Raw genomic sequence first — 26,734 nt, 5'->3', positions numbered from 1 at the left:
GGGACTGGAATGGCCACAATAATTAGAACGGGCATCCAAATTCTTATGATCATGTAGTGTATTTTTTGACTTTCTATTTATACTGCATAGATAATTTGTTTATTGAATGGGGATAGAAGTTGCTAGCCACTGTGAAGAGCAAGAACAAACACCATCAATAGTGTGTTCATTTGTCTTTCTAACATCAGGTAACTGAAGGTGATAACACTAACTGGCGTTCAAAAATATATGAGAGCTTTTCCTCCCATGCTAGTACTACAATAAAGTACAGATCAACACCGCTAAATAGCTAAATTATATAACTGAAGAAAAATATAACAAACAAAAGTATCACAACAACTACTTGGACTTGTACACATTAGGGTTGAAAAACAGCACAAGTTAGAAGTGTAGACAAAATCTTGTACTTTGTCCCTATGTTACACTAGTTTTAGGACGGTCAGTGTTTATATACACAACTTATAACATCTCTCTGCTAGCTTGAAGTACCCTGAGAAGCATCTAGCTGCTGAAGAAACTACAATGAAGCTTTATTACTGCCAGATCGAGAAAAGTGCACAACGAAACTTTAACATTCGCCCTATACTGATCCTAGACTTATGTTTTGGGAAATTCATCCATGTTTAAAGATCAACAAGAACAGAAATCTCTTCAGAGAAGGAGTAACAAGTGCACTGGAATCGGTACATCGTTCATTACAAGAATTTGCTATTTAATCAGAGACTGCTATTGGCTCTGTAAACTGGTCCCTCTTATACACTGGTAAATGAATATCAAATGTGTCTATATGGAACATCTATCTACATTCAATATTATTGTTATTTATTACATGGCTAATATGGGGATATAGGACATTATTTTGATCGAATACATACATTTCTGGTCAATTTTTATGCTCTTATACAATTAGTTTCTATAACAGTGCTGTCTTTTTTTCCTTTCTCACAATAACATACCTTGGGTCTGGCTTCATGGCAAGAGTTTAGGATATCACTAGAGAATGTCCAAGTGTTAAAGAGAAATATAATAAATATATATATCTATCAAAGATAGCAGGCAATCGGAAGGCCGACATCTTCCTTAGCTTGTATAAAAAGCAAAGTCTAGACCATATTTCCCCGTGTATTTAGACTCTCTTTAATGGTGATACAATTTGAAAAGTGGCAACTAGGCAGCTGTTGGTTGTTCTCAGAATTAGGAGTAAAATGATGCATGTGTAATTAGTCTAGTTTGACATTTTCTACATTCTATTACAAATTCGGATAATAAAGCCCTGGTACAAAAAGGGTCTTCGCACGATAGGTATTGCTATTAAAAAAACAGTCATACTGTAAATCCTCTGTGGCTTGTTTATAAAGGATAGAACTGAGAGACTAGCTGAAAGAGGGCTATTTACTGACATTGCTGAAAGATGCAAATCTGCTCTACCATAGCAACCAAACATTTGCTTTCACTGTCTGACCTGCACTACAGATATAATAGCTACTGCGCTACAGACAGATGAAAGCCCTACTGATTGGTTGCTATGGCTGAAGTGTAGATTTGTACCTTTGATATACATGTTAGTAGGAAGCCCTCAATAAGTCTTAATGGCATAAAAATGTCTGTCTCAATGTGTAGAACACAATCAGACCCAAATCACTCCTAAGGCGACAACAACAAAGCCATTCACGAAGGCTTGGGACTACTAGGATAGTACAGAGAGAGACTACGGTCCTGATTCATTAAGGATCTTAACTTAAGAAACTTTTATTTCAGTCTCGACAAAACCATGTTACAATGCAAGGAGTGCAAATTAGCATTCTGTTTTGCACATAAGTTAAATACTGACTGTTTTTTCATGCAGCACACAAATATCAACTTGAAATATCAATGTACAAATAAGCTATCAAGTATTTGTGTGCTACATGAAAAAACAGTCAGTATTTAACTTGTGTGCAAAACAGAATACTAATTTGCACCCCTTGCATTGTAACATGGTTTTGTCCAGGAGACTGAAATAAGAAGTTTCTTAAGTTAAGATCCTTAATGAATCAGGCCCTACATGACTAATCTGGCTAAAAGTGAGTTATAAGCAGGCTGGCAACGTAAGTGTTATACTGAACCCCAAAGAGAGAGATCGCTGCTGCACGTGATCCCAAAATGTTGACACGCTCAAGCAAAAAAGAACCGATCATTCTAGGAATTCTGTTTGACTGCACTAACAGTCCCAAATGTGACATAATTGCGCGGCCTTTGCTTAAAACTGAGGAGTCTTAAATTTTTCCCAGATATGTGTTCTGACAAATTGGAAACAGACTGTGTCACTTGGCCTGAATGACAATATGAGTGTGTGTGTGTGTGTGTGTGTGTGTGTGTGTGTGTAACCATCTTTTAGCTCTCAGGGGAAAATTAAATGCTTTAAATCAAGAAAACGTACTGTGTAAAGAGCCTAATAGTTTTTCCACTATGTAATTAGAACACACACATTGGTGTATAATACCTTATAATGGACCCATGTTCTGCTGCTTCCGGCCTCACAACTACAAATGATCTTACACTGCTGAGAAGCATTGGAAATCTAGATGCACACTAATAAAAAGGACATACAAACAAGTAAAACCAAATGAGAGAGTTACAAAAACACCCATCTACCTCCAACTAACTCCGCAGCTTCTTAAAAATGTGCCACCCGCACTGTGAGCCACCGATACAGAATGACTACTGCCCAAATGTTGTTCAATCACCACTGAACCATCTCCCGTTACTGCCATCATAAACACGTTTGTTAGAGGGCGTCATGCACCCGTGTGCTGTCTCAGCAATCTCTCATTAAGAAAATAAAAACCTTTGAAAATTAAATGATCATTTTATTCCTGGTGCTATGCCCTGGTCAGAGTGTGTGTAAAATACACACAGTTGCCATCTCTATGCTCAAGAGGACAAGCAGAGTTCATTTGGGGTAACTTTTGGATGTTGCTCTAATCGTTTGAAAGTAACTATGAGACGAATCATAACTTCGCTCTGTTATGCTACCAAAACAAAGCCCAATCTGTCCCAAACAATAGTACATTCACCACAGTAAAATATGAAATAAAATAAATGCATACAAATTATTTCCCTATTAAAGTCTCTCATCAACATTAAACTTACGTTTCGGGATTATTGAAATGAATGTATAAAATAATCATGTCACACACATTTCATTAAGAAGTTCAAGTTTTTCAAACAATACGTCTCCAAAGCTTTGGAGCCCTCCAGTAGATTACATGCAATCCTTCCAACTAAAGCGAAGAAAGACTGATCTACCTCTAATATCAGTCTATTGTAACACATCTTTAAGTTAGGGATTTGGTCATCCCAAATAAAGACTGTTGCAATAAATAATGGAATACTGCATCTTGCTACAAAGTGCTTAGAATACACAAATAGAATGCATTCATTAGGCTCACCGGCTTCGGCATCTTGTCTGTGTTCTCTCTTCGTTAAACCAGCAAATGATTGTCCTCTCCTGCGAAAAGAAACATTTTAATCAATACAACGGAAAACAAACATTTGAAAAAAAAACACAAGCACTAAACAATCTATGTCCTATATGCACACTTTCCCATGCTATTAAAATATAACTAAGCAGTGGTGAACAATATAATGAAGGCGCCAGTCATTTCTGCACTCAGAATAGAGGCCCTCGACACTGAACGGCTCCCATAATCTACAGGCAGGGTCTCACGAGAAGTGCCCCAAACCATGCAGACGAGATCAACATCCAAGCAACCAAAAAAAACCTGAAGCCAACTAACTTTCCTGAGTCATTAATATTGGAGGTCAATGCCTCCTAGATATGACAGACCAGATCCTACATCCGCCATTATTTTATACACTCTAGTTAAGCGTATCATAACTGAAAGAACAATATCCATGGCAATGATCTATAAACATATTTCAAAAGACTCAATCATTATATTTAACCGCACACTTGTTTTACTTTAAAATTACACTGGCCCCAATATATACATATAAGAAGAGACGGCTTTCTAATTTCACTAAACAACCATCAAAAAAACTAGCAATTAAAAAAAATAAAAATAAATAAAAAAAAAAAAAATGTACAGGATGAAAGAAAATGCCTCCTAAATCGGAAACAGATGCTTCTTTTAATATCCATTTAATCAGAACCATAACATATTGGGCAGCAAGACAATAAAGGGCTGGAATCCACTATGAGAAATCCTCTCATGTTTATTTTCACTGTGAACGCCTTAGCTTGTGTTTGTTTACATGTGTGTTACACATGTTAAGTACAGCACATGACAAAGATGGTTAACCGTTCACTACATCTGTCTGCACAGCCACGTGCAAAAATGTGAATTGACTAACACCAATGGAAAATATCCTTCTCAGTTGAATAAAACTAAAATTATTCCATAACGATGTAACAAATGCAACTGAAATCATTAAAGTCAACTTCAACTGTACTTCCCCTTTAAAGTTGCAATGCTATGAAAATAAACAACAAACCACTCGGTTACTGTCAGAAAAAAACATGGAGGTCATTGAAACAATTCCTTAAATTGCTATAAGTTATTTACAGATTGACAAGAGTTGTGTTACCATGGCAACCAGTCACATGGCATACAACGTTTTTAAGCACAGAGCCTTTAGAACGCCTGTCGGCACATTTGTTTTCTGCATAGTCCCTCCGCTCCCTATTCCTCGGTGAGCATGTACAAGGAGGGAGGGCTCTGTCTCGAATCAGGTGACCCTCTCCTCAGGAACAAGCTTGACGGCTGAAATGCAAATGCATTCCAGATAAGAGACTGTCTTCAGGTTAAACATGTAAAAAAGGGTCCAAATGTCAGAAAACTGTGGTAAAAGATTGTAACATCCTCGATAGCAGGGGTTGCTCATTTCAGTGAATAAGTGAACTCTAACAATATTAGGCAGCATAGATTGTAGGCTCACAACCAGGGACCTCTAACCGCCATCAGTCTGATAACACGCAGGTGTAAATTTATCAAGCTGCGGGTCTGAGAAAGTGGAGATATTGCTTATAGCAACAAGATTTTAGTTGTTTAGTACATTCTACAAAATGATAGCTAGAATCTGACTGGTTGCTATAGGCAACATCTCTACTTTTTCAAACCTGCAGCTTGATAAATTTACCCCCCAGTCTTTTTATTACGGTTTGTTCGCTCCCAATTGAATAGTGTTGCACTAGAGAAATATAAGTTAATAGTAATGGTAACAGTAATGTGAGAAATAAAGCCATGTTAAAGACATAACTCAGGCATGTAGAAGACACTGTGAAGACAATAACTAATTCCCTTCCTACTGGTCTTCCCCTAAACAGACTCTCACCCATACAATCTATTTTGCACGCAGTGGCCAGATTGATTTTCCTTGCAAATTGTTCTTCCTCTGCTGAATCACTGTCTGTGTCTACATCGGGTGCCTGTTTTTTACAGAATCCTATATAAAATACTTCTACTACCATAAAAAGCCATCAACAAAACTGCACCAACATACATCTCCTCACTTGTCTCAAAATATCTCCTAACTCGATACCTTCGTTCTGCATAAGATCTGCGTCTCTCATCCACTCTCATTACATCCTCCCATTCCCGGTTACAGGACTTCTTTCGCACTGCACGCACTCTTTGGAATTCCCTCCCTCACACAATAAGACTTTCTTCTGGTCTACAAACCTTTAAGCGTTCTCTGAAAACGCACCTTTTCAGGCAAGCTTATAATATTCCTCAACCACCTTCTTAACTTCACTAGATTACTACCCATTACATAGTTCACACAAAACAACCACCCTCTGACAAACATTGCGGTGTGACTGGATCATATAGCATACTAATCCCTTTTTGTCTGCTTTTTTGTTTTTTACCTTTGCAATCTGGCTAGACCAAAATACAATATGTAGACTTAACCTCACGTATCCAACTCCCTTTGTCCCATAGATTTTAAGCTTGCGAGCAGGGCCTTCTCACCTCTTTGTCTGAAGATCTACTGTAATACTATCTAGGTTCAGCTGCTGGACCCAACGAGTTTAATGTTCACTGTTACTGCCGGCGCTATCTCGGTTCCTCCTCTGGTGAGGTCTGCGTCTTCCTGGGCGGATCTGTGTCCAACTGTGAGCATGGTGCCAATCAAACACCCCAGTTACACAACAGAACCAGAAGAGGAAGGAGGATCAGTTAATATAAATGGTGGTGGTCAGTCATTACAAAGACTAGCTCACCTTTCATGTCTCCAATTCCCACCATCTCTCCCAATTCCAACTACACCAAGCCACCGGAAGCTGCACAAGTCATCAATGGCCGCTTTGTATTCAGAGGCAGAAGCTTTATCAGCCCCCAATATTACTCTCCCCAGCTACAATTTATATATCAAGTGTTCTCCACAAATTTTAGATTGTAAGCTCCTTTGGGCAGTGCCACCTTTTTCTTCTGCTGCATGTCATTTATTTGCATCATGATAATCTCACTGTAAAGTGCTGCATAATATATTGGCGCTACATAAAGGATGGTTAGCATAGGTCTGTTAATGTCCTGACTTGAAAGAGGACAATAAAAATGTCCATGTGATCCGAGGTCATATGATCATGTTAAGTCCCCACCCCATACACACAGTGGTCTATCGGTTCACCACTAATCATGATTATTTTCCACTGGTATTGTCCCCTGGACCGGTAAGAATTCTAATGTTATTTATGGAGCAGAGTCTTAGCAGAAAGGACAGACAGTATTTTTTTTCTCTCCCAGAAATGGTGACAACTTAAAGGTTTGAGTGGGTTTTCTCCGGTTTCCTCCCACACTCCAAAGACATACTGATTGGCTTCTGACGGTTAAATGACTTTTGACGAAATTCATCCTATGGTGTGTGTGTCTGTGTGGTAGGAAATATAGATTGTACACCCCACTGGGTCAGGGAGTGAAGTGAATGAGTATATTCACTGTATGTGCTATATAAATAAATAAGATGATGTTTTTTTTCTCCTCAAGCGTCTTGTAATCTGTACTCAATAATGTAATGCTACATACCCACCTCACTGTGTGCCACAAGTTTACATTGGTCTCTTTCTGTGATAGCTTTGTTGAATGAGGGACATTTGTATATGAAAACATAAATACAATAGGTTACACAGAAACAGCTATTAAACAAGCATGCAGCAATCCTGAAGGCAGGATTACCTTGTTTAAACCACTTTAACGGACTACTTACAATTGCTAAAATGTTGTTCCTTCAAAGGAATCGGTCACAGCATTATGTCCTTAAATATAGGAGACAATTAGCAGTGCCACATTTTCCTAATTGGTGCCAAACGCGTGGAGCTGCCTATGCCTGCCAAATTAATATGCTAATCTCCAGGCTTTATGCATTCTCTAACATACGCTTCTTATGAATAGATTAGTGATGGGTTTCAACAAAGTTTAGGATCACTACAAATTCAAATATAGATTACAGAGCCTTTAAATAAACGCTTTAAAGTCTTGATTTTATTTGCGACATTAATTTTGTTAAACAGACCAATGATTTTTATATACAAGATTGTCTGTCCAGGTATGCATTCAGACACCCCTGCACCGACTGGAATGAATCCAACGCAAGGTGGTCCTGTTGCATCCTGGACAGGTTTAGGGGGGTTAGGGTCCTGGGCCTTCCACTGGATGGATTTCGATGATATTTAATATAAAAACAAGATTGACACTGAGCAGCCACCTCATGGTGTGTTGGAGGAGCTGCTAATTTTTAAAAGTTTGACAGTTACACCCAACTCATTGGTAACTTAATGACGCCAGGTACTTCAGCCAGTTTACATCTTGCCCCATCTTTAGATTTATTTATTTTTTGCTGAAAAAGTATCCCGCTCACTTCAGTCTCTAGCGAAAGATTTGAAACGCTGAAAATGCCTTACTATCTACTGACTGTACAAAATTACAATCTTGCGGGTGAAAATGTTCCCAATTTGGCAGAAGCACCATGGATATTGTCCACCAGTGTTAGCGGTGGTAGACACTTTAACGGTGCTGGTAACAGACCGTGACTACCACAAACCCACAAAAATGAAACTGACTTACCCGACTCATAATACATGATTGACCTTAACAATGACACCACTATATCAGTCTTTTTAAAGCGGCAATGCCGATTCTCAGACAACCCCACTCCTACACTTAGGGTTAGGGGCTAGAAATAACAATAAGGTTAGCTTTAGTGACCTGGCATTGCTGCTTTAAAAATACGGATATAGAGGTCGCTAATTAAATTTACGTTAAAACAGGCTGCCGTTTTTACTGGTGATCGGGATTTGGTATCACCCTGTCGGGGACTTGTTGTGTCATTGTTAAGGTCAGTCATTTATTAGGAGTCTGGCAAGTCAGTTTTGTTTTTGTGGGTTCATGGTAGTCACCGTTGATTACACCACCCCCGTTCATTCGTACCACACCCAGTGTTAGGGGGTTTGGAGGTGCCTAATATTTATTTGGCTGCCCAGTTGGTAAGGCTCATTTTATTACATTCCCCTCAATTATCTCTACATTATGTTCAATTTAGGACTAAGTGTCCTGTAGCTTTCCTGCAAGATGCCGGATGTTACCCACACTTCCTTCCCTACATTCCACTGGGTGAATGAGGAGTGAATTACATCATGTAAGTTATAGTGGTTTCCATATGCTCATTGTTAAAGTCTATATACCTAGGTTATTTTACAATAAATACATTGCAGAACAAGAGGACAGTCTTCGGCTGATCGGGGGGATCCTGGAGTAATGTAGCTATTTTACTGAAAGTAGTAGATGAAAAAGGCAGGCATTCAGCAAATTCTCTGGGGAGCGATTTCTAAAAACTGGTCATCCATTATATCCAGACCATGTGGCTGGGAACAGAGAGATGGTATTCATGTTAATTATTCCCCAGGTTCACACCAGAGCTTGTCCTCCTCAAGTCATATTTAAAATGGTTGATATATGGGCTCCAATCAGGGGCAGTAGCACTAGTCCCAAAAATGCCTACTAGTGTAGCTCTGCAGTCTTAGGTTGTGTTTTCCCCTTAATTACTGGACAATTCCACCTTCCTTTAATAGCAAAAAATTACTATCTTACTCAGATTTTATAGACTTTATGCCATGAGATTTTACATCAGTAAAGCAGAAAGCTAGTCGCTATAAGGAAAGATCTGTGGATTATAGGGGTATATTAAGTCAGGTAGTAATCTCATCTGTGAGTCCCAATAGTCAAGTTACACTAGAAGTATATTTAAATATTAGCATGTACATATATCGTGTGAGTTTGAGTGTTACAACTGGGCAATTTGCATTCCACCAGCTAATATGAGAGTAAGAACTGTGTACTCCAACTAATGGGTCTTCATTTCTGGGGAAAATATACTCCAATCAAGAATTCATGTGTATTTTTGTGTAAGTATACGTAATGAGAGAAACATAAGGTAGACTTATTTGCTTGCAGTTTTAACATGAATTATCCACAAGCGTCAATTGAACAGTACCCCTATTCGCTAAATTAGCTTAATAGAATAATTGCTTATCCATGATAATCAATACCTCTTGAAGAAAACACTTTCAATATATTAAAAATACAAATTATGAAAAACTTTAAAAGTACCATTTAGTATAGAATAAAAATGCTTATGGCCATGTGATACCCAACCTAGCATTAGAGAAGACAGACAAACAGGTCCCTCTTATAGCCACATCTCTTGCCTGCAAAAGAACACTTCACACCGAAAACAGCCAAGCATTCCTGAAGCTTCACCAGATCTTGTCCTTACTCCTAACCAAAAACCACCACTGAATGACAACTATAAAAGCTGCATAGGTTGTGGGAAAAGAATAGGAAAAATAAAACATATACACACACTTACATATATGGAATATGTCTTATCTGCCAACCTGTAATACAGAAAGTTCCAAATATGGAGAGGAGCAATAAGTAACACATTGCTGATTTCCACTGATTTTGTCACATACACAGACATGATCGCCAAGCGTTTCTTTGTAGTTACTAGGAGTTACTATGATTTTAATGCACAATTTGCTGAATTTGATAGGCCTAAATAAGAGCAAACAAAAAAATATGACTACTGAACACCATGTCAGTTTTTGTTTTAACGCCTCAAAACTTTAATTGACTTGTTAGTCTTTCTTTCTTGAGTTAAAGCCTATTTCAGAGTTGAATAAATACTCTGGTCCTTCTAACCTCTCAGGATGTTGTGCCTACTCCAGCAGCTGACTGAGGACTTGGAAATAAATACAACGGACGTTACAAAGCAAGGGAGGGCTACACAGATTTTTACCCTTGGAATTTTCATGTACAGAAATCTGTAAAGAAATTGAAGCTCAAGACAGGTAGAAAATTTCAGCAAGAATTTCATTAAGCTGGGTACTCACTCCAGAAAGTTTTACCAACAAGTAAAAGCCCGATCAGCAGGCCGATTCATGTGTACACCCAATACACATTCTACAAGATTTACCTTCAGATCTGTGCTCTTCATCTGTTATAACCATCGACTGAAAAGATTGTGACTCTGTAAACTCTATGGAGACCTGCCTACACTGCTGGGCGAGAGTCATTACACACTGCAGAATCTGCCCAACATCGTTCTATCGTTGATAGTGATTTTTAAACAGTTTATAAAATCAGATGAAAAGATACCATGATTGTGGGAGCGTACACACTAATGTGATATCGGACCCAACAGTCGTTTATCGTGTGATTGGCATGAAAATGGAGTGAAAAAAACCTGTAGTGTGTACCCCGCTTAAAATAAAACAAAAGATTAAAGTTTTGGGATGTCTTACACAGTCTCCAGACTTGGAGATCTGCAGTAATTCAACATGTGCATGCAAGAAGGCCTAACAATATTTATGAGCTAGGAAAGCTCTCTAAGGAAAAAAACAAAAATCATAAAACAAGAATAAGTCGAATGACTTGGAAGCTGTGATTTCTGAAGTTCTGCAATTTGACCGAGGTGTCCAAAACGTTGCACACTGTGAGCAGATGTTCCGGAGCAGTGCTGTTTTCTGTGACCTTGCTAGTCTGTGATGTACAAGTGCTTCACATTTCCATGTCCAGAGAATTTCTCTGAGTAGCTTGACCAGCGTAACATCACTTGGCCTGTCGCCTCCTCCTTTTATATGGTCGTGGAACACTTCAGTGACTCCTCGTATTTGATAAGAATAAAGTCACTGGTCTGGGAAATGAAACTTGCAAAGGATTACGTTCACAGTTGCTTCTTTAGGCTTTTCCTGTACTTTAGAAAGGGCACGACCTCCAGTTTCACAAGCAGCTCAATTTAGCTGCAACTGTAAATAGCCCTAATATACCATAGCTGGACTTCCTCTCTATTTATACTCCGGATTTTTACTACTGCTCCGCAGATTTCAACAATAGCCCTTAACTATGTGTCACAATGGGTAGTCTATTTAAACATGTGATTAACATGGACAACATGAGCAAATGTTGACACACATGTTGTAGAACATTTTGAATGTTTTATTCCTTGGCCGACACCTCAAAACGGAGAGGATGGTTTGTAATGTCTTTTCCATTGTACTGTCCGAAGCCACAATGGCAGGGTTCACTTCCTTTGCATATAATGCCACAGAAAGTAGCGAGGAAGTATATTGGAACATAAAATGTGTTCTTGTAACAAACGCCCTGCCCATCCCATCCCCACCTAGTAGAAATGATTAGGAGAGTTTCCTGTCTAAGACCCCCAGAGTTCAGGATATGCTAATCCCAGCTGGAGCTATAAGGGACATTTATTTTTTTCATATCTTCAAAGAAAGCTGCCTAAAGGTGCCCGGGCAGCTCCGACGACTTTCAATGGAGGAAAATTACTTTTAAACTTAGCCCGACAGGTTGATCAGGTACAGAATAGATGAGGCAAAGTACCACCCACATGGAGGGTACTTCTGTACGTCTACAAATCGGGGAGAGAGAAATTTAGTGGGAGGCAAAATACTTTCAGCACCACACAAATGAGCATGGCCCACTCCACCCTCCGTCTTTATCTGCTCTATAAACCTTGTTCTGTTTCTATGTTTTACCACCTATCTGGCACTGCAGTTTTGTGGCTCTTTATAAACAATGGTGATGATGGCGTTCTACTTTATAACGAGCACTGAGTAAATGTGTCTATATGAAACTACTACTACTTACATGCACTAAGTAAACTTTAAATGTTGAAATCTAGAACTGAAGATATTTGAGGTACGACATAATAGTGAGTAAAATAAACATTCTCTGTGTACACCAGGCTTCCGGTTTGTAAACTCAGTGTTTATAACAAGTGTGTCCAGCGTTACATTCACCGGGAATACAGAACTAGCCATATACCATTCAGGACTTGTTAAATCTGCAGTGTGTATTGGAACAGTAATTCGAGAGGGCGATCTATTAGAGACTATTTTGCGAATCATAGGACAATGCACCACAGGCGTATTTCTAACCACATTCTTAAGTGGTAATCAGCTTGTTCACATTACACACAATGCATGGCTGCAGAGATTTAATATGGTCTTGCAGTCTCAGCAATGTCACTTGCTCCTATTGAATCAATAGGCTACATTCTCAAGGATATTGGCTAAGCAAGGAATGCACTATACCACTGCCAGTGAAACTCCGAGACCAAATGAATTCAACGCTTCTAGTGCAAACCATACACAATAGTAGTTGAAGTAGTTGGTAGCTGAAGCTTTATAAAGCAAAGATCTAGATTTAGACATTCAGAAGACGCAATAAACAGTTTTAAGCACAGATCGAGTTACACTGATGCTTCCCCAGGAGTCAGGCGTGTAGCAGGATCTGCTGTAATGCTTGGTCTAGCAAACACTAATTTAGCCATAAACCACAACATTGCACCAGTGTTGTCATATAAAATATTGACATTAATAAAGTAGGTGAAAGCTGGATACAAACCGAATGCAGAAATAAAAAGGGCTCCGTAAACTCAGGTCAGCAGTAACAGATCTAAATACTTACTTAGGGGAAATCATTTTATAATTACCAGTTTGAAACAGACTTACAGGATAATTATAAATGATCGTTTACATAACAGCAGTCATATTACATAGCACTGTACATATCATATTTATCATTCACATCAGTCCCTGCCCCACTGGAGCTTACAGTATAAATTTACGCACAAACACAAACATTTATGTCAAAAGCTAATTAACCTGCCAGTATGGTTTCTGTTCTGGGTGACAAAACCGGAGCACAACCACACATACACAGGGAGAACATACAAACACCACACAGATAGGACCCTGTCCGTAATCAAACCCATGACTGCAGTGAAGTGGGGCAGCAATGTTAACCACGGTGCTAGTAAAGAGGGTGTCCCTAAAGATTACATATATGGGGTCCGGTGGTCACAAGGTCTGGTGGATTCCTCAATGTCTTGCACATACCTATCACCGCTAGACTCACTCTTACTGATAGTGCTGTTGTTGGTGGACAACATGATGCCGGTCTGAGAAAAAGGGCAGGTTGGAAGGAGGGAGCAAATCCCACTGATGTCCGCCACACTCTCCTTGTTCCCTACAATACCAGTCTATTTTTCAGGTGGGCAATGTGTTGTCTACAGGTACACCGCCAGTAGCAGCCAGCGGACATGCGCATGACCCCAAGTAAGTAATCATCCTGAGCAGACTTATTTTTCACCCAAAGCTGAATGTTTAGGTGAAATTTTCTTTTTCTACATTCTAGCTTTCAAAATATGCAACAAAATTTCATTAACAAACATGACGACTGCAGTTTACTCTGGTTTCCCAATGGATGTCCCATCTTTAGTCAAAGACAATGCAGCCATTTATATGCCAACAAGAAAAAAATTATAATTTACAAAAATAATGAGATGCAAGTGTTATTTGTTCTCGCAAATTTTCTTTCAAGAGCATCTGTTAACAGAGACTAATACAAGCTTTGGTTCATCGACCAGTTAGATCACAATAACACACACTCTAACACTGGGTACACTTTAGAAGAGGCTATTTGGTCTGACATAAGGACATTCACTCCTGTTGAGAACCGCAGTGAAGTCATCACCTGAAATTCTAAATTTTGTTTATCTGGGAGAATGGGAAGTAGTGTCAGAGATGATCACTTCAGCTGTGAGCTTCCTGCATGCATGCATGTAACAGAAACTAAATTTACTATACAGGAGAGTTTAAAGACACTTCACTCAGTTTTAATGTGGTATTCCCAAAGTTACTAGCTGTCCCTGGAAAAGTCACTATCCATCATATTAACTACACTGTATACATCCTCAGTCTGTTCACTGGACGCAGTCGTCTATTCTAATTTTTGCGCTCTAAACATGATTATAAATAAATGTTGATAAATAAGTAATGACCACTGACCATTTGACAAATACAAAAGGATGTATTCACTTACTGTAAGTACACTTGCAGTATTTTGGTCAGATTACTCTGTGCCATAAGTGGGGAATGGGTTGATAATGACGTAGAACAAACTACATGTTTTGTCAATACTCCGTCTTGATAGATCCCCCTTGGAGCTTAATGGCTTTTCCATTTGCAGCACTAGTTTTAAATACACCCTGAAATGCTTTTAAACACACAGCAGAGTCATCTCAGGAGTCCGAAATACATTTCTGTCTCATTCTTTTTACTAATCTATTGAAGTTTTAACGATGGGCAGCTGTAATTTATTGGTGAAATAACAAGAGGCTTCCTGGCACCATCCTCTGGGGTATAAGTTTAATCCCACATGCTACATTCATACTGCACCAAAATCCCGGGTTTTTGCCGGGGGGAGCTCAAACGACCCGGGTCTTGGTGCAGTATGAATGGTACAAGTCAAAAATCCCGGGTCTAAAAACCCGGGATTATGAATGGTGCAACCCCGGTTTTTCAACCCGGGTTGCACAGAAAACAAGCTGATTGGCTTGATTGTGGTAAACAATCACCACCCACTTTTGCATCATCTTTATGCGTCAAAAAAACAGTGACCTTTCAATGACATCACCATTTTTCAGCCAATGAAAACTGCTCTGGTGATGACTCCCACAAATTGCCAGGGCACAGACTTGTGCAGTATGAATGGGGTCAACCCGGGAAATTCCCGGGTCCGAGGTGCAGTATGAATGGTGTTTCTGAGCTGGGACGCTCCGAGCCCCGGCAAAAACCCGGCTTGAAAAACCCGGGATATTGCCGGGGCGGCAGTATGAAAGCGGTATAAGACAGTAGAAACTCGTGGCCAAGGCTGGTCTATTCCATTTCTGTAGACTGCCCATCATCATCATCAACATTTATTTATATAGCGCCAGCAAATTCCGTAGCACTTTACAATTGGGAACAAACATTAATAAGACAATACTGGGTAATACATCTCAGGATTACACATTCTAATCATTTCCTCATAAACCTTACTCACACATTGACCTGTTGTAACCATCTCACACAACACCTTTTAGATTCTGACAGTCAAACACCTGGCTCAATACTCACTGCATTATATGATTTGCTAAAAAAAAAAAAAAACCTTGATGGCACCCTTCATGGCAGCTCAACAAAACTTTTTAAACCAGACACTTCAAAGAAACCATTTCATCCACCTCAAAAAGAATATTTTGAACTAAACTAGCACTTAGAAGTAAAACTTCCCACAATCTGGGATGCACATAAAGCGGTCACTGGGGACACAAAGTCTTCTAACTACACAACTTGGAATCACTCCATAAACAACCACAATCACCCAGAGGGTCAAACAAATTACAAAACTCAAGAGGGGAAATTCAAACAATACTGGGAAGACGAAAGAAGCGTAAAGCTGGGTACACACTACAGAAATTTCGACCAACTTTTTATGCCGAGCGATTTTACATGCGATTGATGGTCCGATCAGTCGGTCCATGGACTGCATACACACTAGCCTTGTTTAGGACGATAAAGGGAAGAGCGGACGTCCCTTCAGCGACTTTTTACAGCCATGTTGTCATGAGCAATAACTGTAATTTCGTATTCACTGTTGTGGATCGGTCAGAAGTTTATACACACTACACAGCGGAAACGAGATTGGAACGAAAATATTAAACGGTACGACCAACCAAATGAGGCGACAATCGTCCATTTGGGCAGACTTTCGACCATCGTGTCACTGCACACACTGACCCGACTTTTGAAAGAGCGGTTGTATGTCGGCTGATTTAGCCGATTATGGGACGAAAACCGTGTAGTGTGTACCCAGCTTTACTTCTGACCAGAGACCAAATTAATGAGACATTTCGGAGTTATTACGACTCGTTAAGTAACATCCACAGCACAGAATCCTCTCGAAGTGCAATCCAGTCTTTCCTTTACCTATATTGGAACACTCACACACAGGGTCATTCAGGACATAATAGAGGAGGAAGTAGTCCTTGCTCTCAAATCAGCTGGACCACATGGTTTTACAAGGTGTTATTAAAAAGTGTTTGTGAAAGAGTGGACCACACAGCTGACACTGATATTTAATATTACTCTTCAAGGGGGCAAATTTAACCCAGACTCTACACAATAGTTATTCTCAGACCAAATAATGATGTACCGATTACAGAGCAGTATCACTTTTAAATACCAATGTCAAGCTCTTTGCAAAAGTGCTGAACAACTGCCTTAACAATTAGACGACTTGATAGTCCTTCATCAAGTGGGATTTGTCCCCTCCAGACAATCCTTAGTTAATACTTGGAGAACAATTAATCTAACAACGCACACATTTAAAATGTTGGCCCTTGCAAGGCTTTCTTGGACTTATGTTTTAAAAAAAAAAAAGTTTTGGCTTTACTGGCAATTTTTTACAGGCTACTCGTGCACTCTACCATAACCCTTTTCCAGTAGTAATGGCTGACTTCATCAGTGTTTACATTAAGCAATGGAACCAGGTATGGATGTCCTCTCTCTACTACTATGCATAGAACCCCTCGCTGCTACAATACGGACAGAGCAGTTATGAAGGGTACACAAGTTGGATCTACTCAATATAAACCATTATTATTGGACAACAATGTTTTACAGACTCTCTCAAACCACTGATATCGCTTCCTAAACCTTTTTTAAAGACCTGGAAGCCGACGGTAAACGGTCAGGTTACAAAATTAACAACTTAAATCATTTCAATGGAAACCTCTATCACTCCAATATTTAGGAATACAAAATAATCTAACCAAATATTAAATGAAAATTAACCCCACATTTCTAAAAATCAACTAATAGAGAGATTGCCTACTGTGGTCCCCTGAACATATATAAAATGTCTAGTATAGAAAATAATTATAAAAAATTACACTGGATGCTATATGGTCCGACCCTCTCCTCCATAAATTCTCTCTATTGCAGGCCACTCAGAGAATTAGATTCCCCCCCAAAAAAAAGAATCCCCAGTAAGCTTTACCTGTTCATTTTTTCTCTCATTTTCTTTTTTTTTTTTTTTTTAGTTATCTATTTTGATACAAAAAATTTTTGGTTTGATATTTATGTAGATACAAGATAACCCGTGCATGATACTCATGCATTCTAGTCAAATCAAGCTACTTAAGGTGTTAAAAAGGTTCTTATCTTCATCGCCACACACACACACGCCGCTAGGCTTTTATATATTAGATAATGCTAAGAATTTAGTAGGTCAGTGTAGTATATAACTCCGCCCAGCAGGTGGCGCTGCAGCTTGAGCACTCTGTCACCCGGTAGTTTTTTCCACACACACACACACTAACACAGCATGTGTGTTCATGAGGTAAAATTACCTCACGAAAATGAGTTTGAGCCCTCAACTCGTAAATTTAGCCTTTACTACCTCTCCCACAGGGGGGATGATGGAAGCTAACTGACTTCACTATTATAATTTTTTTGTCAAATAATGTCAGTATACCAAATTTCAGGTCAATTGGATGAGCCCTTTCTGAGAAAATATTTTTTTACACACCCACGCCGCTAGGCTTTTATATATTAGATAATGCTAAGAATTTAGTAGGTCAGTGTAGTAGCTGCAGCTTGAGCACTCTGTCACCCGGTAGTTTTTTTTACACACACACACACACGCCACTAGGCTTTTATATATTAGATAAGGTTCTTATTAGACGTTTTACATTCTTAGATTTGTAACAATGACTATACCGTTTGTATTGTGTATTCCCTGTTATAAATAAAGACCTTACAGGAGCAGTCATTGTGATTTACTGTTCACACGAGTTGTGTTGAACGAACAGCAGAACGATTTACAATCTCCTAAAGAGAAAATACATGTAGATTGGTGCTGTTATAGCCATATGTAAGATCTGTAGTGAAAGCACTAAAAGTGTTCTTCATATACTTCAATGTATTTGTCAGGTAGCATTATTATGGCTGGGGATGACCTGAATCCGCTCTCCCCCGCTATCTTGGCAGGATGTCTATTCTCTATAATCGTCCTGTTATATTACAATACAGACTACAGGAAGTAGAGCATGGTCAGGAAATGGTTAATAACCTTTACATTTTCTTTTACAAGATACTTTGTAAATATACACTGCTCAGGAGAAGACCAAGCAATAATGGAAACTTGTGTTTATGTTCATAAAAGGTGGCGAGTGGTTTTATCACACCTCAACCAATGACAACATTTCCCATTCATCAGAAAAAAAACACGCAGATACTGAGTACTCTGTGCGGAAAGATACGGTTTAATGTTTCAATGAATAGCTGTAGAAAATAAAGCCTCCACAAATTGGCATATATTCCTTTTAATGCGATGCTGATAAATGAAGGACAGAAGAGAAACAAAAGCGCTCATATCTCCCCTTACAGGCTGTATAAACACAAACTTCAGCAACACTGACAGCTGCACAAATTCAGATAAAGGGACTCACCATATATTACAGTATTGATGTTTTTTTTACTCCCATTGAGCCTCCAGAACATCAGTTTTGTTAGTGAATTCGACCATTCTACAGAGTGTGGACCAGTCACACACCATCAAATTCTGTGTTTATGTGACTGTGTATAGTTGCAGGTGGGACAAACAAAGACAACCTCATCTGGGCTTCTGTGGCGTTATCTCCCAAACATGGAAGTACTGGAGTCTGTATTGCAATCAGATTATTACGCACAGATCATGAACAACTGCAGTTCTCTAAACATACTGGTGGGTTAATTGGCTGCTAGTTAAAGTGGACCCTAGCGTGTATTTGTGTGGCAGTGAATTTAGAGTGTAAGATCCAATGGACTGATGTGAATGATTAAATATACTCTGTGCAGCCCTGCAGTATACAATAAGAATAAACAAGGATAATAATAATTTAACCACACTGCTCATCTGCCATATTAACCAACCAGATTCAAATGTCTGTGGTCAGCTTTACGTTTCTAGAAATTTACGCATGACCTCCTAAGGTGGAGAGATTACTCAAACTATTTTTTTTGGCCATTACTGAATGAGAATTGTATTACTTTAGCACTGGCCAAGCTACGTTACAAAGTAAAAATCACTATTTATACATGCAGCTTTCCACTGCCTCTCAGCAATTAAACAGCAAAAGGCTGTAGGGCTACATAGCAGCCCTCTGGCCTTCAAAAGGCCTGCCCATTACCCTTAAACTCAGTAATAAGTTAAAACAATACGTTTAAACAAAGAAAAAGCAACCTATCTATAACATATCAGCAGGCATTTTAAACAAGTATTAAACAAGTGTTACAAGCTATAACAAACAAATCTGACAAAGCCGGAACGAGCTGGGGCCACTGGTGAAGGCTCTGAGGGCCGCCTGTTGCCCATCATCGCTACATATACACTGGAGTTTGCATATTTTTTTTTTTGTTAAAATAAATGATAAAATAAACACGGAAAAAATAAAACATCCTATAAACCACACTGCATTATGTAGATGCATTTACATATTAGGTCCATGCGTCTTTTTTTTTGTAACACGTGTCTGTTTAACAGAAAGTCATCTTGTTCATGCCAAACACGTGTGGAAAGTCATATGTAAAAACCGCATCTCATTGCATTTAAACAGCACTTTCCATCTAGATGAATGTATGTTTTTAACTGCGTTGACACACATACATTACAATTGAAGCCAAGTATTAAGCAACAAAAAAGCACCAGGGCAGGTTTAACCAACATAAAAATGCAAATATCAATATTTTTTTTTTTATCTATACATGCACTTAACGTGCATCTTAAACACAGAATATTAATGGCAGGGGTATATGTAGCCTTAACGATTCAGATTTCTGGGAAAAGTCAAAATAAATCCAGCTTTTTGGACTATACTTGTGGTTTCTTTTTCTCCAAAACTTGTCTTCAAACAATAAGAGGAAAACATGCAGAAAGGGAATGTAAACTCCACAAAGACATATATTACCATTAAGCATCATCCTGTATACTCCCATACTTTACAGAGTGACAAAAGCTTGAGTATTATTGTACAGTCCCCTTTCCTGCTATACGGTTTTTAAATATCAGATGCTCAGAAAAAATGTGTCTATATAAAAGGTCTGTACATGTCTATATAAAAGGTCTGTAAAATAATCATCTATTACCACAGAAAGAGGTTGGTACAAGTTTATAGGTTAATGCTCAGCAATACATAAAAACTAGTTACAGCCCTGAACAGACAGACACTGCCAGATGGAGAACCACAACTGGGATAGAAAGGCAGGTACTTCCCGCATCAAGATTAGAAGAAGAAAATGTCAGCACTACAGGATCTGCTTAGTTAAAAAAAAAAAAAGTTATATTTTTTTATTAAATTTACATCTTTAAAACATGAACAAACATGTCCTCATCTTACACTTGTACGAATTGCAATTACTTAATATACTGCATCCATGTATCAACCTGTCTTTGCTCCTAATACTATCACCGGATCTTAAACACCACAGTATTACCAGGTTTAGTGGGTTTTGCTGGATACCAGAGCGAGACAGATGTCATACATAAAGGCTGCAACAAGGGACATCTGTGTCCTGTGTCACCAGTTGACCTGCAAGCTTTAGGAATGTGTCTTCCTCCTAAACTCGGCATCCATGTATAGCACCTTATCTGGAAACATTTTCTAAAAACCGATAAGTAAAACTTTTATTAGCAACCGTGTCATGTAAACATGTAGGTATTCCCACATGGTCAGGTATTCACAGTACTCCCTCTATCCCAGACATATGTTTTAACTGAACATTACAAATGAAAAGCAAACAGTTACTGAAGTGTGTGCTTAGCTCATAAGCCATAAAGTAAGACATACACAAACATCCATTTATGAATACATCACGTATATACAAACATGGTACCAATACAGTATAAAAGACAGCGATAGAATGCTTAGAACTCAGCAGTCCTTTGACCATAAATGTTAGGTTGTTGCTAGCAGCATACACCATAAACATGCCTCTCTCCCAACTATATAATAAGCAACAAATAGCCAAATAAACATTTAACCAGACAAATCACAAAGCAACATCTATAAACTCTCTGACATAACATTAACTGGATGTTGTTTACACATATGCACCAGTAAAGTGTATTTATATGGCTAAATATTTGTAAACTCATTCTTCTAACAAGCAATAATTCACTCCTTATGAGTGCTACAGTCCACATGACATCACCTGTGTGGCCAATAGATAACATAACTTGAAGTTTCATAAATAAATAAAAAATAAGTATATTCCAAAGAACTTGGCATTAGGTCCCTGCATGTGAGCACTGGTGGAATAAATGAGGGAACAGCCCCTGGGGACATGTCCCTTATTTTGAACTGTGCACAACACAGAAGTCATCTAACCTTGTCCAGACCTAGTGACAGAGAGGCCTTTATACTGACACACACCTAACATACAGACACTGCCCAGAGCCACAGACTTGTCAGTCCCCCCCTCACTCTGCTCCATTAACATTGTGGAGTATAAACTTCCAGCTCTCTGCAGTAGGAGAGGTAAGTACATAGCTCGGTGTGCGGCGATAAACAGGACTGACTGTGCTGAGCAATGACTGGGACATGTTATATAAAACTTCCCCACTCGGGATCCTTCCACTCTCTCCCCCCCCCCCCCCAGCAGGGCCCAACGTCCCGCACCAGCAGCCTCTCCCCCCCGGTCTCCGTGTTACCTGCAGGAGGCCTCGGCTCGGGTGCGCTCCCACCTCCTCCTCCCTCCCGCAGGCTCCGTTACTCGGGCGGCTCTGGAGGATGTCGGCGCTGTGTGGGCTGAGGCCGCGCAGTCTCTCTCTCTCTGGGGAGGAGGAGAGGGAGGGAGGGGAGATGGAGGCTGGGAGGTGGGAGGCGGCTCTCGGGGTCGCCGTAGGAGGAATGGAGGTCTCCACAATATGGCCGCCCAGCACCTCATGCACCGTCTGGGGAGAGAGGAGGGCGGTGTGTGCCGGGGGCAGCGAGTGGAGTTGTGTCATTCGTGTGTCCCCAGCTGCCCTGTCATGCTGAGCTTATAATACTCCCAGATATTACCCACATCACACCCGCTGCACTAGTGTATCAATTATATATAATCATAATACTGACTGATTGTACCAGGACACTTCATGTCTCTGGGTTCATATATCCAGACATTAATACCTAGTACTTGAGGGGAACTTATAATATACTTCTAAGGGGAACAGTGAGGGAAACAGGGACACGTCTGATTTAGCAGCATTCATGTTTAGTTATATTATTGGTTGTTATGTACTAAGAGCACGTTGTGGTGAGCAGAGAAATACACAATAAATAACCAGCATTAGTTTTGTTCCCGTGCAACAAGTGGATGCTGCAGATACAGTGTAGATGTCGCTGTACACTGTATATTATAGGATGCACAGCAGAGTGAACGTGCTGTAATACTCCTTAGTACTGTCCTTATCACTTAATACAGAGCTCCCATTGTTCTAAAATGAAAAACAGGGACACCTATGTGACCTTAAGTTTGCTCAGTTTATACATTTTCTCCACACATACTTCTTATTATGTCCCAAATAAGACAAAACAGTTGTGAGTTTATTCCAATATACTGTTAGTTTGGATTCATTGGGAGTTTAAATTATGGTAAAGTAATTATTGTTATTTAAAGACTTTGGGGTATTCAATTGTTAGTGAGTTTTTTTTTTCTCCCGCCGTGTTAAAAAAAAAAATCTCCTGTGGGTATTTGATGGCAATAGCGACCATTTTGAGTTAGCGCAGCGGGAAAACTCGTGCAATTCAATTGAAAAAGAGGGAACGCTGCCCCGGCTCGTTAAAAATTGTGTTTGCGAGATTTTGGGGGAGTGAAGTGGAGTTTTAACGTGGTCATGTATTACACAAAAAAAAGGTTTTGCATGCATTTCCATACATTAGATTGCATTGCACATGATAATATCTACATTACAGTACTTTCTTTAGCATATTTTTTAATTCAGCTATTTTTTTTTACCATACAATTATCTATACCATGTCAAAACACATTACTATATTCATATTTGTACCAAAAACATACATAAATAATAATTAATTAGTGATTTTATTTTTATTTATTTCTTTTTTCATTTCATTATTTTTTCAGAAGTTAGGCATTAGTGATAAACATGAGTTTAACTTTTTTTTCCACATTTTTACATGATTTCAAATACTTTTCAGAGGTTTTTTATTTTTAACACACCCCAAGGAGGTGCGAGATGAAATAGCATATTTTCCTGTTTTACCTGCCGCTTTAAAAAACAATTGAATAGCTTTTAACGTGGCTGCCTCTCGCACACCCTATACTTTCAATACATCTTCTACTGGAGCGCGAGAGGACCGTTTCTTGAAAAAAAAGTAGCATTAAAAATGGAATTGAATTGCGGGTAAAGTTAACCCGCTCGAAAATGATAAAAAACAGTGTTAAAATAACTTAACACGGTCAAAAAAAACAACTCGCTGACAATTGAATACCCCCTTTGGTTGGAAAGAGGGGACTACCCTAGGAAATCCAAGAATCTTGGAAAGCAAGGTTTAATTTTGTGTTGAATAAACTATACAATATAGGTTTTATTAATCTGCTACAGACATCTGTTTCCTACACATTATGGTGACTATAATAAAATAATTATTGTATTATATTTCAAATGGCTGTTTATATGAAAAATGCAAATTTCATTTGAAGGTGCCTGAAACTGCAAAACTCAGCTGTAGACCCCCTTCCCCTCAACAATATTGTGACATGTCAAGTTTACAAGGTAATTTTATGGCATACTCCACTGCCGACTTAAACTGCAAAGTTCAAGCCTATTATTTTTGCTCCTTTTAAAAATTAGTTACAGATTCTTTGGGGAAATTCAGTGATGTCCTGTCGGAGCTGCTAAGGGAGATTTTAGTTGGCTTGGCAGGGGTGTTAGGGTAATTTTACCTCTCCTTTATCAAGTCCCTTCAGATATCAGTGAGATAAGATGCTGGTTAACCAGGAGATCAGTAATCAAGACACAGACATGCCAATGTCAAGATAGAACTGAGCTGTGCTCGTTTAATAGTGGCATACATTTATACATGAAAAAGCGTTTGATCTGGTTATAGAACAGAAACACACGATTAATATTTTCCTCAGTAAATATAAATCGTCTGACAAAACTAGTTAGTTCTCTTCATGTCACTTTTATGGGTTCTTATCAACTTTCACTGGAGCCAGTACTCCCAATGTCCTCATCCATTATCCCCTGTCCTAGGGGTCTTTAAGATAGTTCAAGGCTGGAGCTGGTGATTACACTGAATGTATTTTTAAGGCAAATACCAAGATTTTTAACTCCTTCACATGTCATTATTACCATCATCGTTGAGGACCTAGAAATGCTCTCACAATCTCCCTCCTTTTAATAATATATATAAAAGTTTAAAAAGGTTAAGGCCTGAAATGGTGGCAGCCCAGACTAATTTTGTACAGTCTTGTGAGAAAGCAAGGGTCTTTCACCATTCACCCAGGACCGAGTAGAGATATCAGCACTTCTGCCCCTGTTTATTCAAAAAGTATCTTTTCTTCATGCCTCTGCTGTAATCTCTGTATATATTATCTGAACGTACATGACGTATACCAGTTCCATCCTATCAATATAATCAATACCACAGTGATAATGAGTAGTGGGTGTAATGCCCATACACAAACACTAGTGTTATGCTGCAACATACATGTTTGAAATACTGCAGTTTGTTGTGGGCAAACAGGTCCCATGTCTGTGTTATCACAGAGATCTAGGTTATGTGTCCAGTGTGACCAGCGTCGTCTTGCAGTGTGATGCGTGCACCCAGGAGTCTCGGTTTTGGAGTTTCACTGATGTGGGGGTGGTCAGTAAGACCTGATATGGATCCTCGAACCTTGGTTCAAAAGTTCTCACGTGTTTCTTTAAGTACACCCAATCGCCAGGTTTCAGCTTATGCGGCTGTAGGTCTGAATCAGGCTCTGGAAGTGAATAAAATGCTAGAACATACAAATAGTTCAAATGGTTAGTTAGACTTCTCATATAGCTAGTAAAATCTCCATGTTTATGTTGTAATTGCTGTGGATAATAACACCCTGTCTTTGGTAGTGTTCCCAAAATTATTTCATAAGGAGACTGCTTGCTATTCCTATTTGGCACAGTTCTTAAACTGAACAAGGCTATGGGCAGGCATTCTGGGCATGTTTTTTTTGTTTTTTTGTTTTTTTTTAGCTATGATTTTCTGAATCTTCAGCTTCAATTACCTCAGGGACACCATACCTGCACACAATCTCACCAATCAGTTTTACGCAGTTGCTTTTGCTGTTGCCTTGGCTACTGGCCAAGTCTCCGGCCATTTACTGAAAAGATCTGTACAGACTAGACAGCACTCCTGTAAATGTGGCCCAGAAGGAGTTTTGGTTGTGGCAAGGGGGCAGCACTGTTAATGGAAAAAAAAAATCATGCAAAAAAAAAAAAAGAAAATACTTACCTTGCGGTCACGCGGTCACGTCAGCTGGTACTCCGGCTCCCTCCCTTGTCTCCTCCTCCGTGTGGTGCTCGCAGTGCATGTCGGGCGTGATAGCATCACGCCCAACATCCATTGCGGAGCGCAGCACAGAGGAATCACCCGCCTGAGAAGAACAATCAGCAGCACAGAATTGGAGAAAAGAAGAGAAGAGGACAGGAGAACAAGCCGATTAAAAGGTAAATTATTATTATTTCAAGGGATGCTGACCAGTGAATAAAAGTCACCTGTTCCTGGAGCATCATGGACCTTATCTCCCTGCTACATACTTCTACTTGTAATACTAATGGGGCATTATATTATTATTTTCTTTGGCCCATTATAAGTTGTTATTCCTTAGCTAACATAGTGGTGTAATTAACAAAATAGGTCACAATTTGGGGTCACAGTGATGTATATGTCAGGTACCGCAGGCCTGGTCAGGGCACCCTGATATACAATGCCTGGCTTAAATGCACTTAATTGATATTGCATCGAAACAATACAAAAAGTGATTATAGTATAATAACTAGTGAGGATTTTTTGAACAGAGCGATTGAAAGGTAAGTATAGGGGATTTGAAAAAAAAGTGATTTTATATATATATATATATATATATATATATATATATCACTTTTTTTCTCATATATATATATATGTTAACTACGTTTTCTATGGTTTTTTGGATGATCAGATATCGTTAATGTGGCCCAGGGAAGCTAAAAGGTTGGACACCCCTGGACTAGAACATATTCATATATTCCATATTTAGGCAATTGTATATAGTCTATCTGTAGTCTTTGAAAAGGATAAAAACTTTTGGAGTTGTACC

The 26,734-nt window shown here is 39.1% G+C and overlaps 1 protein-coding gene across 1 annotated transcript in view; it reads right to left on the bottom strand.

Annotated features, from left to right (window-relative positions):
- RDX (radixin) overlaps positions 1 to 22,324 on the bottom strand; it is a 58,351-nt gene extending 36,027 nt beyond the window's left edge. The window contains exons 1-2 of the mRNA XM_075198890.1: positions 22,098 to 22,324; positions 3,432 to 3,490 (exon numbers count right to left, since the gene is read on the bottom strand). Coding sequence (XP_075054991.1) covers positions 3,432 to 3,443 — 12 coding nt within the window. The 5' untranslated portion in view covers positions 3,444 to 3,490; positions 22,098 to 22,324. The remainder of the gene's footprint in view (positions 1 to 3,431; positions 3,491 to 22,097) is intronic.
- Between the last annotated feature and the right edge of the window lie 4,410 nt (positions 22,325 to 26,734).

Source organism: Mixophyes fleayi, chromosome 2 (genome assembly GCF_038048845.1).
Source record: "Mixophyes fleayi isolate aMixFle1 chromosome 2, aMixFle1.hap1, whole genome shotgun sequence".
Taxonomy (NCBI): Eukaryota; Metazoa; Chordata; class Amphibia; order Anura; family Limnodynastidae; genus Mixophyes; species Mixophyes fleayi.
The sequence above is the reverse complement of the archived record's forward strand: the minus strand, read 5'-3'. Positions and strand labels throughout refer to the sequence as shown.